Source organism: Lynx rufus, unplaced genomic scaffold (genome assembly GCF_022079265.1).
Source record: "Lynx rufus isolate CCGP_SWC_20201006 ecotype Redwood Valley unplaced genomic scaffold, mLynRuf1.p SCAF_15, whole genome shotgun sequence".
Lineage (NCBI taxonomy): Eukaryota > Metazoa > Chordata > Mammalia > Carnivora > Felidae > Lynx > Lynx rufus.
In genome coordinates this window covers 51,090,325-51,107,304 of record NW_025814829.1, presented here as the reverse complement: position 1 = coordinate 51,107,304, position 16,980 = coordinate 51,090,325, and the positions used below count along the sequence as shown (strand labels likewise).

Genomic DNA, 16,980 nt, shown 5'->3' with positions numbered 1-16,980 from the left:
TGCCTCACTCACTTTCTCTCTCTTTCTCAAAAGTAAACTTCAAACAAACAAATACGTGTTAAAGAACTAAGAACTAAATCTTTTGCCTGAAATGTGGATATCTGAGGTTCTAAAAGCAAAGACTGATCTGCTAGCTTTTCTTTGGAAGTCAAATTAATAAGATCTCAAGGGGTGCCTGGGTGGCTCAGTCAGTTAAGCGTCTGACTTCAGCTCAGGTCATGATCTCAACACAGTTCATGTGTTCAAGCCCCACAATGGGCTCTGTGCTGACAGCTAGGAGCCTGGAGCTTGCTTCGGATTCTGTGTGTCCCTGTCTCTCCACCTCTCCCCTGTTGATGCTCTGTCTCTCTCTCAAAAATAAGTAAGCATTGGGGCGCCTGGGTGGCTCAGTCGGTTGAGCGTCCAACTTCGGCTCAGGTCATGATCTCGCAGCCCGTGAGTTCAAGCCCCGCGTTGGGCTCTGGGCTGACAGCTTGGAGCCTGTTTCGGATTCTGTGTCTCCCTCTCTGCCCCTCCCCCGTTCATGCTCTGTCTCTCTCTGTCTCAAAAATAAATAAACATTAAAAAAAAATAATAAGCATTAAAAAAATTTTTTTTAATCAATAAACATAAAAAAAAAGATCTAAAGAAGATTTTCACATGCTCCCAAAATGTATAAAACTCAGGCAGTAATCACAACACATTAATGGAAGAGAGAACGTGTAAGAGGACACATAAGTACGTATGTGTGCATATATGTATTTTTCTTCAATTTAGTGAATTATCCAAAGACTTAGTTCTTTTAATTTTTTTTTAATGTTTATTTATTTGAGGCAGGGACAGGGTGTGGAGGGGTGGGCAGAGAGAGAAGGAGACACAGAATGCGAAGCAGGCTCAGGCTCCGAGCTGCCAGCACAGAGCCCCATGCGGGGTTCAAACCCACGAACCGCAAGATCATGACCTAAGCCAAAGTCAGACACTCAGCTGACTGAGACACCCAGGTGCCCCAAGGACTTAGTTATTTCAATGAATTGTATGTGTAATTTAGTTTCCTAACACAAAAAAAGAAGACAGATTAGGGATCTTACTAAGATACTAGGCAGCTTTTCTTTTCAGGATGCTATACACCAAAGTTTCTCAATTACAGCACTATTAAAATTTGAAGCCAAACCATTCTTTGACCTTGTGCATTTTAGGATGTTTAGCAGCACCCTGGCCTCTATCCACTAGATTGTCAATAGGATCCCTCCAGTTACAACCCCCAAAACTGTTTCCAGGCATTACCAAATGTTCTCTGGGGGAAAAACATCACAACCAGTTGAGAACCACTGCTATATATTTAAAATACAGTGCTTTGGGAGCGCCTGTGTGGCTCAGTCAGTTGAGTGTCCAACTTTGGCTCAGGTGAGGGTCTGGCAGTTCGTGAGTGCAAGCCCCATGTCGGGCTCTGTGCTAACAGCTCAGAGCCTGGAGCCTACTTCGGATTGTGAGTCTCCCTCTGCCCCTCCCCGCTCACACTCTCTCAAAAAAAAAAAAAAAAAAAAAAACATTAAAAAAAAATTAAATACAGTACTTTTCAGGGTGCTATATCACCAAAACATACTAACACTCTTTTAAACTAGTTAAAATCTTCTTACTTAGCTCCCAAATCAACTTTTTTTTTTTTTTACGGAAGGAGAAGAAGATTGGGAGAGAACACTAGGCCATCTCCGACCTTCTCTACTTCCACAATACTATGAAAGGAGGGCAAGACAATCACCAGCACAACTATAGAATAATGAAAAAGGCCAGTTCCCAAGGGGCTCCTGATAGTATTATAAAAGTAGGAAGGAAAGTGTAGGATGTCAAGAGATGTAATCCCAATTCACTGAGTCAGAAAATTGAGTCATTACATTACCAACATCTTTCACAGGGCTAGACTTTGAAGGAATGAATTCAAAGTACATGCACCACTTGGGAATTCTGGAACGCATACTATCTTCTACAACTCCAGGGAAAAAAGAATAATACAGAGAGGATCCCCTAAAATAGAAATTTCTTAAATTAAGCTAAAAAGTCTCATATAAACCTCTTTTATTTCTGATTTCACAAGTTGTAGTAGTTTATACTCTATTATATGCATTCACTAAATGGGATAAATTAGAAATGATATTTTTCAGCAACTTTCCACTATGCTTAGGTAAAAATGATCTTCTCTGGAATAAATATACTCTGTATTTATAGTTTAATATGGTCTCTGCTTCACTAAGATGAAGTATGCCTAGAAGAAGGCAGAACCATTTGTAATCTATGCTGATTTAAATAATGTCAGATTTCTACACAGTTTATATAAAATTCACCACTTTCAAACTACGCATCAATGAAGAAAACTTACATCTTTTGGCATTCCTTTCGTTCTCCCAACATGGGATCACCCATCTCTCCAAGAATAGTAGCTTCCACTTCATACTGAACAATGAGTGCTTTTTCTGATGGATGTACATCAATATTTCCTCCTTTAACTTTCCTATAATACAAAATAAAAACAGACATAGGTAGATTAAAGACTCACAAAATGTCTATGCTTTTTATCTAGTTTTTAGTTCTAAAGGCATGTGGGTTGGATTAACATACGCATTTAAATTAGATTTACTTTTGACTTAGACCAAAAAAATAACTCTTTTTCTCCAACTCTGTAAACTCTGTACTATACATATTTCTTGATCTTGCAGAAAGTACCTTAATAAATAGCTATACCTGGGAAAAAATACATTTACACAAAGAATCATGCTTATATAAAATTTGCAAGTGAATAAAACAAGATGTTTTGGAGAGAAGAACCTCAAACAAAAATCAGTAATTCAAAAATAAAGATAGCTGCTCCCAAATTTGTATTAAAAAAAAAAACAACAACTGCCTAACAATTAGCCCATTAACTGGCTCACAGAATGACACGAAATTATCTAAACCACAATATTATCTATCACTTTACATAAATATATACACTGCAGCATTAGTACCTAATCTTCAAAACACACTCAAATTACATAACAAAAAAACATTAAGAGGTTATGTTTTACAGTCCTGCATCTTCAAATTATAATGTCATTAGTAGTTTCCATAGAATGTTTCTATATACCTCATCCCCCAAGCTTCTAAAGTTATACAATGAATCTTTAGTTATAGTAAACCAATGACAAATTAATCACTACTTGTCACTTGGCCACATTAGAAGGTGATAAAACAAGTGATATTAGAAGAGATTAAGCAACGAGAACAAGAAAAATTTCTCACTATAGTCAAAGTTGGCTAGTAGGATATTTTAGCCTGACAAGAAGGAACAGAAATATGACACTATCTTAAATTAAAATTCCAATGATTAGACACTCAATGCTCTTTCTTTAGTTAGAAATTAATGCCCTATTATGCATATTCTCAATGTAAGCTTTAAAATGATCTTTTCATCAGAATTATTTATGAAATATGGAATCTGTACTGGGACCATGACTAAAAGTCAAGTATAGAGATAGGGTAGGAAATCAAATACAATGCTGGAGTCTAGGTAGGTCAGCAACTACACTGACAGTAAGATGTACAGAACAAAGCTTGTGAGGAATTAAAGCAGCTAGAAACCAGGCAGGCCGGTAAAAATAATTAGGAAATTAGATACACACACATATATTAAACAGGATGGCATAGACTCCAAAAGGCAGGATAAATGGGTACAAGCTGAGGCTAGCAATCAAAAACTAAAGGAATCACAGGAATCAAAAGAACTAAGAAGAGTTAAAAAAAAAAAATGAAAGAAAGAAAAAAGAAAAAAAAGATGTACTATAGCAATCACTACAGAAAGCATCTTAATTATAGAACAAACTAGTTCCATGCTTCCTCTTAAGATGGAGAGCAATCCCAGTTGTGAATTTCCTATACAGAAGGGGGTAACCACTGTATCCAATTCAATGAAGACAATTATAAGGATAAAACACAAGTGCAATCCTAAGAGTAGTCTCCTACCACCACTTGCACAGCCGGTCTTCTATAGGTAAAGAAAAGCGTAATTGTCTTCTGGTCTGATATCATGCATTTCTCAAAGAAATCAAATTGATCAAAGAATCTCACCACTCCGTTCTTGTTTTTGTTTTTGTTTGCTTTTTTGTGTGCATGTGTGTTTTTAAAAAGTATGTTCATTAAATTTTTTAATAGCTTCTTTATCACTAAAGCAAGTTATGTTTTTATAGGAAAAGTAGAACACAGAAATTGCAAAGAAAAAAATAAACTCAAAAACCTGGAAGAAACCAATTGTTACAATTTTAGCACATATACATTCAGGTATTTTTTTTAATTCATGTATAAATAATAGAGTGGCAGCTCTAGAAGTTCTTTATAGGAGAGGCTTAATTAAGGGTAGCAATTTGGTAGGGTTGAAACTACACTGAATAGCACTTTACATAAGGGTAATACAAGTTATTAATTGCTTATATAACCTGGGGGCTGATGGAAATTATGGATAAACCCCTTGCTTGTTCTCCTTGGCATTGTGGCTGAATATATAAGATACGTATATTAAAACTAATCCCTCATTATACTGTTTAGTAACACATTTAAAACTTACTATGGGTGCCTGGGTGGCTCAGTTGGTTAAGCATCTGACTCTGGATTTGGGCTCAGGTCCTGATCTCACAGTTCATAAGACTGAGCCCCACCTCAGGCTCTGCAATGACAGCGTGGAATCTGCTTGGGATTCTGTCTCTGTCTCCCTCTCTGCCCCTCCCCCACTCTAATGCATGCATTCGCACTCCCTCTGTCAAAATAAATAAATATTAAAAAAAGAAGAAAACCTGTACAAAGAATAAAGTCACCAAGAAAAAAAGAGAGAGGACTCAAATAAAGTCATAAACAAAAGAACATTTACAACTGATCACACAGAAATACAAAGGATCACAAGAAACTTAGCAATTATACACCAACAAATGTAACAACATAGAAGAAATGGGTAAAATCCTAAAAACCATACAATCTGCAAAGATCAAATCATAAAAAAACAGAAAATATGAACAGACCAATTACTAGTAAGCCACTGAATCAGTAATCAAAAATGTCCCAATAAACAAAAGTCTACACTCAACGGCTTCACTGGTTAATGCTACCAAATATTCAAAGAATTAATGACAATCATTCTCAAACTCTTCCAAAAAACAGAACAGGAGGGAATACTTACAAACTCATTTTATGAGGTCAGCATTACCTTCACACCAAAACCAGACAAGAACACCAAAAAAAAAAAAAAAAAAAAAAAAAAAAAAAAAAAAAAAAAATTACAGGCTAATACCCAAAAGGAACACAGATGCAAAAATCTTCACAAAATACTAGCAAACCAACTCAAGTTTACATTAAAAGCATCACACATCATGATCAAGTGGGATTTATTTGAGGGATGCAAGGATGGTTCAATAAATGGAAATCAATCAATACACTACATTAACAAAATGAAGTATAAAAGTCATACGATTATCTCAACAGATGCATAAAACATTTGACAATGTTCAATATCCATTTATGATAAAAACTGCCAACAAAATGAATATACAGGGAATGTACCACAACACAATAAAGGCCATATATAATAAATACACAGCTAACATCATACTCGACAGTGAAAAACTAAAAGCTTTTCCTCAAAGACCAGGAATAAGGCAAGGATGCCCACTCTTACCACTTCTATTCAACACAGTATTAGAAGCCCTAGCCAGAGTAATTTGTCAAGAAAAAGAAATAACAGGCATCCAAATCAGAAAGCAAGAAGTAAAACTGCCACTATTTGTGGATGACATGATATTATTATAGAGAAAACTCTAAAGACCCCCCACACAAAAAAACTGGAGCTAATAAACTGAAGAAAGTTGCAGGTTAAAAAAACCCAACATTAAAAATCAGTTGCATTTCCATACACTAATAATGAACTATCTTAAGAGAAATTAAGAAAATATTCCCATTTACAATTACATCAAAAAGAATAAAATATCTAGAAATAAATTTAACCAAGAAGGTCTTTAACCAAGACCTATACCCTGAAAACTATAAGATATTGATGAAAGAAAGTGAACACAAATAAATGAAAAGATAGTCCAAGTTTATAGACTGAAAGAATTAATACCAATAAAATGTCCTTATCACCCAAAGCAATCTACAAGTTCAAGGCAACCCCTATCAAAATCCCAATGGCCTTTTTTCACAGAAATTGAACAAACAATCTTAAAATTTGCATGGAGCCACAAAAGACCCTGAAGAGTCAGAGCAATCTTGAGAAAGAAGAACAAAGCTAGAGGCCTCACATTTTCTGGTTTCAAAATATATTACAAAGTTACAGTAATCAAAACAGTATGGTATTTGCATTAAAAAAGACACATATATCAATAGAATACATAGCCCAGAAATAAACTGACACATATATGGCCAATTAATTCACAACAAAGGAGCCAAGAATACACAATAGGGAAGGACAGTCTCTTCAATAAATGGCATTTAGAAAACTGGACAGCTACATGAAAAAGAATGAAACTGGACCATTATCTTACACTATATACAAAAATTAATTCAAAATGGATTAAGAGTTGAACATAAGACCTAAAACTATAAAACTCCTAGAAGAAAATAAGGACAGTAAGCGTCTCACCATAGATCTTGGCAAGTTTTTTTTGACACCAAAAGCAAAGGCAGTAAAAACAAAAATAAATAAGTGGGCCTAAGTCGAACTAAATATCTTCTTCCCAGCAAAAGAAAAAAAAATAAAAATACAACTTATTAAGTGGGAGAATATATTTGCAATAATATGTCTGAGAATGGGTTAATACCTAAAATATACAAAGACATCACAGAGCTCAATAGAAAAAAAAGAAAAAGAAAAAAAGAAAGAAAAAGGAAAAAATACCAATCTGGTTAAAAAATCAGCAGAGGATGTGAATAGGCATTTTTTTCTAAGAAGACATACAGATGGCCAACAGGTACATGAAAAGATGCTCAATATCTCTACTCATAAATGAAATGCAAATCAAAACCACAATAAGGTATCACCTCATACCTGTTAAAATGGCTATTATCAAAAAGACAAGAAATAGACAGTGTTGGCAAGAATGTGGAGAAAAGGAAACCCTACTACACTGGTGATGGGAATGTAAATTAATGCAGCCACTATGGAAAATCGTATAGAGGTTTTTCAAAAAACTGAACACAGACCTACCATATGATCCAGCAAACCCATTTCTGAGTGTTTATCCAAAGGAACTAATTCTAAGAGATATATAGTACACACCCCCATGTTCACTGCAGTATTATTTATAACAGCCAATACAAAGAAGCAACCCAAGTGTCCATCATAAAGAAAATGTGGTGTATGTACGTGTATATGTGTAAAATCTTGCCATTTGTGACAACATGGATAGACCTTGAGAGCATTATGCTATACGAAATAAGTCAGAGAGAGACAAATTCTTTATGATCTCATTTGTATGTGGAATCTAAGAACAAAACAAACCCAAACTCACAGATACACAGAACATATTGGTAGTTGCCAAAGGCAGGGGGTGGCAGCTGGGAAAACAGGTGAAGGTGGTCAAAGGCACAAATTTCCAGTGATAAAATAAGTAAGTCCTGGGCACCTGGGTGACTCAGTCAGTTAAGCATCCAACTACTGATTTCAGCTCAGGTCATGATCTCATCACATCATGCTAAGCATGGAGCCTGCTTAAGATTCTCTTTCTCAGGGGCGCCTGGGTGGCTCAGTCGGTTAAGCGTCTGACTTCAGCTCAGGTCACGATCTCGCGGTCTGTGAGTTCGAGCCCCGCGTCGGGCTCTGGGCTGAGGGCTCGGAGCCTGGAGCCTGCTTCCGGTTCTGTGTCTCCCTCTCTCTCTGCCCCTCCCCCGTTCATGCTCTGTCTCTCTCTGTCTCAAAAATAAATAAACGTTAAAAAAAAAAAAAAGATTCTCTTTCTCTCCTCCTCTGCCCTTCTCCCCCATTTCTGAACTCTCTCTAAGATAAGATAAGGTCCGGGGATATAACGTACAGCATGGTGACAATAGTTAATAACAAGGTATTGTACACTTGAAAATTGCTAATAGACTAAATCTTAAAAGTTCTCATCACAAGGTAAAAAAAACATTATTACTATGTGGTAATGGGTGTTAACTAGACTTATTGTGGTGATCATTTCACAAGTGTATTGTGATATGCACTTGAAATTAATATAATGTTATGTCTATTACAGCTCAATAAAAGATTTCAAATCAATAACTTGATTTTACACCTTAAGGAACCAGAAAAAGAATAAACTAAACCACATGCTTGTAGAAGGTAGGAAATCATAAAGACAGAGAGATTAAACAAATACAGAATACATATGCAAAATAAAAAAAATCAAAAGTTGCTTCTTTGAAAAATTCACAAAATTGGCAAACCTTTAGTTAAGAAAAAAAGAGAGAAGAGTGAAATTACTACAATTGCAAATTAAAATGGGATACTATTGACCTTACAGAGATAAAAAGAATACTATAAACTATTGTAAGCCAACAAATTAGATAATCTGGATGAAATGGACAAATTCCTAGAAATAAACAACATAAAGTCAAAAGAAAGAGAAATTCTGAAAAGACCTATATAGTAAATAAAGAAATTCAACCAGTCATCAAAAACTTCCAAACAAAGAGAAGTCCAGGATCAGATGACTTCACTGGTGATTTCTACCACAGATCCAAAGAAAAATTAACACCAATCCTTCTTAAATGCCTCTGAAAAACAGACCTCATTCTATGAGGTCAGCATTACTCTTTTACCAAAGTGAGACAAACACACCACAAAAAATAGAATATCTCTTATAAATATCTTATATAAAGAGATGGAAATCAATATCCTTCATGAATATAGATGCAAAAGTCCTCAAAATACTAACAAACACTATGCAGCAGCATATTAAAAGATTACAAGCCAAGACCAAGTAGGTTCTATTCTAGGAATGCAAAGAAGTTATACATATGAAAAACAATATAATACACCACATTAATAAGATGAAGGAAAAATGTACATGATTATTCCAATTGATGCAGAAAAAGCATTTGACAAAACCTAACACCCTTTCAAATAAAAGCATTCAATAAATTAGGAATACAAGAAAAGGGCATATATGAAAAACCTACAGCTAATAATATACTCAATAGTAAAAGAATAAAAGCTTTCCTTTAAGAATAGGAATAAGTATGCCTACTTTCATCCACTTTTTTTTTTTAAGTTTATTTATTTATTTTGAGAGTGAAAGAGAGCATAAGCAGTGAAGGGGCAGAGAGAGAGGGACAGAGAATCCCAAGCAGGCTCTGTACATGGGGCTTGATCTCACGAACCGGGAGATCATGACCTGAGCCAAAATCAAGAGTCCGACACTCAACTGATTGAACCACCCAGGGGCCCTGCTGTCATCCATTTCTATTCAACACACTACTGGAAGTTCAAGCCAGAGCATTGACATATAGAAAAGAAATAAAAGCATCCATACTGGAAAAGAAGTAATACTATATCTGTAGATGACATGAGCTCATATGTTGAGAACTGCCAATCACAGTAAATTCGGCAAATTTGCAGATCACACTACAAACACACAAAAAAATCAGTTACATTTCTATATACTAGTAATGAAAATGCCAAAAGGAAGTTAAAAAAACAATTCCACTTACAATCAAAAGGAATAAAATACTAACAAATTTAAGCAGAGAGGTGTAGCACTTAGTGAAACTACAAAACATTGCTGAAAGAAATTAATAAGAATTAAATGGACAGATATCCCTTGTTCACAGATTGATAACTTAATAGCGTTAAGATGGCAATACTTCCCAAAGTGATCTACAGATTTAATACAATCCCTATCAAAATCCCAAAAGCCTCTTTTAGGGATCCTAAAATTCATATGGAAACACAAGGGACCCTGAGTAGCCAAAACAATCCCAAAAAAGAACAAAGGTGTAAGACATACTTTCCAATTTCAAAATACACTACAAAGCTACAATAATCAAAACAGTGAAGTAGTAGCATAAAAACATACACATCAATGGAGGAGAATGGAGTCCAGAAATAAACCCCTACATCTACCATAAATGGATTTTCAACAAAGGCGGCAAGACCTTTCACTGGGGAAAGAATGATCTCTTTAACAAATGGTGCCAGGACAACTGGATATCCACACGTAAAAGAATGAAATTGGACCCTTACTTTATATCACACTATTAACTCAAGATGGATTGAAAACAAATTTGAGAGCTGAAACTACAAAACCCTTAGAAAACATAGAGGCAAATATTCATGACTTTGGATTTGGCAATGTTTTTTTAAAATTAATTTTTAAATTTTAATTCCAGTATAGCTAACATACAGTGTTATATTAGTTTCAGGTGTATGATATAGTGATTCAATAATTCTATACATTACTCAGCACTCTTCTATAAGTATACTCTTTAATTCACATTACCTATTTCACCTACCTCCCCTCTGGTAACCATCAGTTTGTTCTCTATATTTAAGTGTTTTTCTCAATTTGTTTCTTTTCCTTTGTCATTTGTTTTGTTTCTTAAATTCCACATATGAGAGAAATCATATTGTACTTGTCTTTCTCTGACTGACTTATTTCACTTAGCATTATATTCTGTAGATCCATTAGTGATGTTGCAAATGGCAAGATTTTATTCTTTATGGTGGAATATTTTATTATAGATATACCTATATAATAATATTCTATATATATACACACACATATGCAATATATCTAAATACATATACCGCCTCTCCTTTATTCATTCATCTGTCAGTGGACACTGGGGCTGCTTCTATAATTTGGCTATTATAAATAATGTCGTGATAAACATAGGGTGCATCTATCTCTTTGAATTAGTGTTTTTGTATTTTTTGGATAAACACCTAATAGTGCAATTACTGGATCTTAGGGTAGTTCTATTCCTTTTTGAGGGACCTCATACTGTCTTCCACAGTGGCTAAACCAGTTTGCATTCCCAACAAAAGTGCACAAGGGTTGCTTTTTTTCCACATCCTCACCAACACCTGTTGTTTCCTGTGATTTTGATTTCAGCCATTCTAAAAGGTGTGAGATGATATCTTATTGTGGTTTTGATTTGCATTTCCCTGATGATGAGTGATGAGCATCTTTTCATGTGTCTGTTGCCCATTTGTATATCTTCTTTGGAGAAATGTCTGTTCATGTCTTTATATATTTTGGATACTAACCCTTTATCAGATATGTTGTTTGTAATTATGTTCTGCCATTCAGTAGGTTGTCTTTAACCTTTGTTGATTGTTTGCTTTGCTATGCTTTTTATTTTGCTACATGCAAAAGAATGAAACTGGACCACTCTCTGACACCATACACAAATGTAAATTCAAAATGGACTAAGGACTTAAATGTGAGATATGAAACCATAAAAATCCTAGAGTTAATTACGTGGTCTAAAGGGTCCAATTTCATTCTTTTATGTGTAGATATCCAGTAATTTCTCTGACATCAGCCTTAGCAACATCTTTCTAGATGTCTCCTGAGGCGAGGGAAAGAAAGAAAAAATAAACTATTAGGCGATGGTTTCCAAAATAATGGTAGCAAAAGCAAGTAAAGAAAAAATTAAACTGGACTCCATCAAAATTAAAAACTTTTGCATAAGGAAGGACACTATGATGATAATGCAAAAACAATCACAGAGTGGGGCAAAATATTTGTAAATCATTTATCTGGTAAGAGTCTAGTACCTAGAATGTATAAAGAACTCATTTCCCCAAAGAAGATAAAGGCCAAGAAGCATATGAAAAGATACTTGATGTCACTAGTAACTAAGGAAATGCAAATAAAACCACAGATAGTACTTCACATCCACTGAATGGCCAGAATGTAAATAAATAAATAAATAAATAAATAAATAAATAAATAAATAAATAACAACTGTTGGTGATGTCGAAAATTGGAACTCTCATACACTGCTGATGGGAATGTAAATGGTGCAGCCACTCTGAAAAAGTTTGGTGGTTCTTCAATAAGTTAAACACACAATTAGTACGTGACCCAGAAACAACTGGGTACATACCAGAGAGTGAAAAAAGGTATTCAAAGTAAAACTAGTACAGGAATGTTCAAAGTAGTTTTACTCACAGTAGCCAATAGATGGAAACAATCTAAATGTCTATCAATAGATGAATGGATAATCTACATGTGCTATATCCACACAATGAACTACCATTCAGCTATTAAATGGAATGAATTGCTGCTGAATGCCAAAATGTGGATAAATGTTGAAAACATACTGTATAAAAAAAGGGCTTTCGGGACACCTGGGTGGCTCAGTCGGTTGGGCGTCTGACTTCGGCTCAGGTCATGATCTCACAGTTCGTGAGTTCAAGCCCCATGTCGGGCTCCATGCTGCCGGCTCAGAGCCTGGAGCCTGCTCTAGATTGTGTTTCTCTCTCTCTGCCCCCTCCCTGCTCATGCTCTGTCTCTCTCCCTCTCAGAAATAAACATTAAAAAAATTAAAAAAAAAAAAAAAGAGCTTTACATGAAGGCCATCCACTGATTTTGCTTATGTACTTACAGCACTCACCATAAATACAATAGTTACTTCTGATTATATATTAATTAAAGTCTGTATTCCTCACTACGTTATAGGCACATAAAGGCAGAGAAAGTATATGTCATTCATCCAATACTTTTTATCACTTGACTAAGTGACTTTTACATGGTAGAATTTCAAATAACTATTGAAGGAATGAATAAATGTCATTTACTCTTAAAATCCTTCAATGGTTCTCCACTGCTTTTACAAGTCTCAACTGTTTACTATGGTTTATAAGTCCAGTATGATTTGGTCCATTTTTCTTTGTAACCTCATTTTTACTTCATTTAATAACTATTTAGTGAGTACTTCTGATCCAGGAATTGTGCTGTGTGCTGAGGATACAATGAGAAGTAAGATATATAGTTCCTTAGCCTTCTGAAGCTTACAGACCAGCAGGAAAGACAAACAATAATAATATGGTAATAAGAGTAAGTAAAGACAAGGTATTATGTATCATGAGAACCTAGCAGGTATATTTGACCTGGATTGTGGACTGCGGGATGAAAAAAGGGCAGCTCAGGAAAGGCTTTCTGGAAAAAGTGACGTTTAAGCAAAAACAGGAAAAATGAAGAGCGAGCTGGGTGAAGAATGGGGCAAGTTCCAGACAACAGGAAGGGCATTTGGAACCTTACACCAAAACACAGGAATCTAAAAGAAGTTATTTCTGTAAGGCTCAAGTATGAAATTACTGGGGGTGGGAGGGAGGCAGAGAGAGAGCTGAAAAGGTAGGTGCTCTAACTCTAAAAGCAATGGAGGGGTGCTTGGCTTGCTCAGTGGGAAGAGCACATGACTCTTGACCTCAGTGTCATGAGTTCGAGGCCCACGTTGAGAATAGAGATTATTTAAATAAACTTTCAAAAAAGTAAAAAGCAATGGAAAGCCATCAGAGGGTTTTAAGAGGAAGCAAAAAAATCACAAATAATTGTCTTTTTGTGTATATCTGATTGAGGACATAAAATTTGTCTATTTAATCATTTCTCCACTGACCAGAACTATGCTAGGCATATACCAGGTATTTTGTAAGTCTTCATTAAGTTTTACTGAATCAAAACAAAAAAATCAAACTGTATTTGATTCTATAATCTACTACACATTTAAAGAAAGACTAGAAATTCCTCATGAAACCATGGAAATCGACTAATTAAAATTAGACTGAATCAATGAGAATGAAACTATGTTGCTGTACTGTTAGAAACAAAATGTGAAGGTAAAAATATTACAAAAGGAATACATAAATGTAATCATTATCAAAGAACCAATAATTAAAATGGAAGGTTCTGCCACTCATCATAAACCATCAGGCTTCTATGATTGTACGTCAGCTGCATATTTCTAATCTGAATGCAGGCAACGCCACCTTTTAATTTACGTATATTGTCAAAATTAGGCGGAACTGAAAAGTGTATATTTCAACCTTTGCAAGTTCTAATCTTATTTTACTTCAAGCATTATAGTGACTTGTTTGGTTTTATTTTTTGAACTGTAGATAACACGGCTTTTAAAAGAATAGATTGGGAATTATGCGTAAGGGTCCATACAGGTACAAGAATCTAATAAAAACTATATTTTGGCACAGTGTATTACATGAAAACAAACTGCTGTTATAATAGTAGCTCTTCACCTAGAACAATCTTGAATCTGAAGTTGAAAGAGAAAGAATTTACTATTTTCTTCTGTCACGAAATTTTCAATCAAGGTATTTTACAAGATCAATGTAGGCAAAATTCAGTGAGGAAATAAATACTGACTATATACTAGTTATGATTACATATTACTACAAAAATTTACTGATAAAGTCTTGTTATTTGACAGTTTCAGATATATTCATATACAATTAGAAAGGCAGGCAATATATACCTCAGTCCTGCAAAGACCGTGCAGTCGGTTGTAGGATTTTACAATTGTTTGAATCCCTTTTAAGAATTGATTAAAGTTTAGAAGATCTTCCTGTGATGGTTAAGGCCATCCCAGGCCAGGATAAATATATTCAGTAAAAGCATATTATGACTTGAAATAACGCCACCACATTACACGGCATGTTTTATCTTTTAAAAGTATTTTCATATTTGGTCCACATATTTCTCATAAGGTAATATTTGCCCCATATTTAAATAAGGAAACTGTGTCCAAAAAAAAATAATAATAATAATAATACATGTGACTCCCCCTGTGTATTTTACCCTGTCACTAACAGTGACTTAACTAATGGAGAAAAAATGGAGAGTCCTACTTAAGATCGTTTTCTATTGGATCACTGCTAACTCTTGGTCCAATGACAGGTATCCTTTTTCATCAGGGATGACCTTATCTTTGACAGGAGTCAAATAAATAATCCCCAAAGATACAATTTTCTTTAAAGAGTAATTGATACTACTGATATTGTTAAACTAAAGAAATTACGGCCTGCTGCAGGACAAGCTCCTGAACAAACCTCTTGATAATTATGAATCTCCTACAAAAAGTATACTATATACATGGCAGTCAAATGGATGAAATGATTGAGGAAAGCAGAAACAGGCTGGAAGGAACCATCTCAGCCCAGCCTCCCATAAAGTAAAAGCCACTTCTCTCTTCTTCATCGCTTCAAAACCCGATGGCAGTGAAGCCCAAACAGGAGACAGAGAGCAGAGGCACCAGAAGACTTCATTCTCAGGCTCCCAAGGGATTTATTCTACTAGGGAAAAATGGGGAGTCCAAGTCGGGGTGGGGGGTCAGGAAGACGCGGTTTACACAGCCCTTCGCCCCTCTCCCGAGACGGATGTGGCAAGGAAACCATCTGCAATGCTGTCAGGGTCCCGCCGAGCCAGGTAAGAGGCTGGGGAGCCTCGCACCTCCGAAGGGCCCTTTCCTCTTTTCCCCAGTGCTCCTTTTCCCTTTCCTTTCCGTGACTCCCTCCGCCTTACCCCCGGCTTTCACCTCTCCTTTAAGATCCTAGCTTTGCCCACTGTCACCTCAAAGCCAACCCGAGGACCTCTAAGAATATCTTCAGGGCCTCGCAAGGAAGGTGGGACCGAGCCTCGGGGAGTGGTCACCTTTTGAGGTATCTGGCGTCCTCCCCTTGCATGGCGGCGGCGACGGTGGCGTGGGGAGGATGGGGGTATCTGAGAAAGCCGGCGGAGCTATTTCCGGGGACGGTGGCCCAAGTATCCCCACACCCAAAGGCGATGACACTCCCGAGGCCTGCAAGGCGGGGCGGCGGTGGCGGCGCTGCGGTTACCACGGTGAGGCCGCCGGCTCCTCCCACAGCTCCTAGGCCCCAAAACACTGGAGGGACCCAGACCCGCCCAGAGCCGCCTCCGCCAGCCCCGCCTCAAGGCGCATGCGTCCGCTCCGGCGCGCCCGTGTGCGCAGGCTCAGTATGAGGCGCTGGCCCCTAGGACTAATCTGACGCACCCAGGAGCGGAGCGTGAAGGTTTCTGCGGCAGATTTCTGCGGGTGTGGTTCAGGAATGGCTCCCTGATCATCGCCCCCTTGAGGATGGAAATTGGAAGAGTCATCCCAGTACGCCTACTCGAAATTTCAGGTCCTAGCTTCAAACAAGAGAAAGGGAATCCATTAACCTTTTCATTAGTGAATGCGATAGAGCAGCTCAGCCCCCCGCTGATAACCTGTAAAGTGAGGTTTGCGTTTGGAGGCATTGTGGAAAAGGAAGTGCACTGATTGCACTGAGAAGCTCTATAATTTGTGGAGATGAGCTGACCTTCATATAAAATGAATACAATTAATATCACCTTTGATTCATTGCAAATCTGTGACTTCCACTTTGGTATTCTGAATCTAGAATGCACCACCCCCACCACGCGGCCCAACAAACACGCACACGCAAAAGAGCTCCTGAAATGCCAGCTTCTGCTCTAATTATCCAAAGGTACTTTCGGAATTGTTTCCCCTGAGGCAGGCACCTGTTGGCAATGCAGGCCACAGGGAAGAAGAGCTGTTTTTGAACCTTAGCAAGTAAATGTCCCCTGCTTTCAGTTCTACGCCCATAGCCTCAGCTATCACATCTATGCAAATGACTTACGTTCATTTATTCAGTAAATATTAATTAAGGGTCAGCTTTGTGCCAAACACCAAACCAGGGTCTAGAGTTACAAAGAAGACACCAACACTTCCTTTCCTCACCTGTGATCTTGTCACTTACTCTCTTCTAGTTATGTATTTTCTATCACCTTGGGCCATGTCTACACAGTTGTTTCGTTGCTTTTCTCAAATGCGGTTAGTTGATACAGTACAGTGCATAGAATGTTAAATACAAGGACACAGTCCATACCTGCCAAGAGACATTATTTTTATTTGTCTACACATTCACACCAGCTACACTATTTCTGCCAGTGTTGTAGTCATTCTCTTAGTCTTCCAGAGAAGAATACTTGGAGA

The 16,980-nt window shown here is 36.8% G+C and overlaps 1 protein-coding gene across 1 annotated transcript in view; it reads right to left on the bottom strand.

Annotated features, from left to right (window-relative positions):
- Positions 1 to 15,836, bottom strand: part of KIFAP3 (kinesin associated protein 3) — a 161,699-nt gene extending 145,863 nt beyond the window's left edge. Inside the window, exons 1-2 of the mRNA XM_047077008.1 lie at positions 15,636 to 15,836; positions 2,354 to 2,485 (exon numbers count right to left, since the gene is read on the bottom strand). Of these exons, the coding sequence (XP_046932964.1) occupies positions 2,354 to 2,485; positions 15,636 to 15,667 (164 nt within the window). The 5' untranslated portion in view covers positions 15,668 to 15,836. The remainder of the gene's footprint in view (positions 1 to 2,353; positions 2,486 to 15,635) is intronic.
- Positions 15,837 to 16,980: the final 1,144 nt, after the last annotated feature.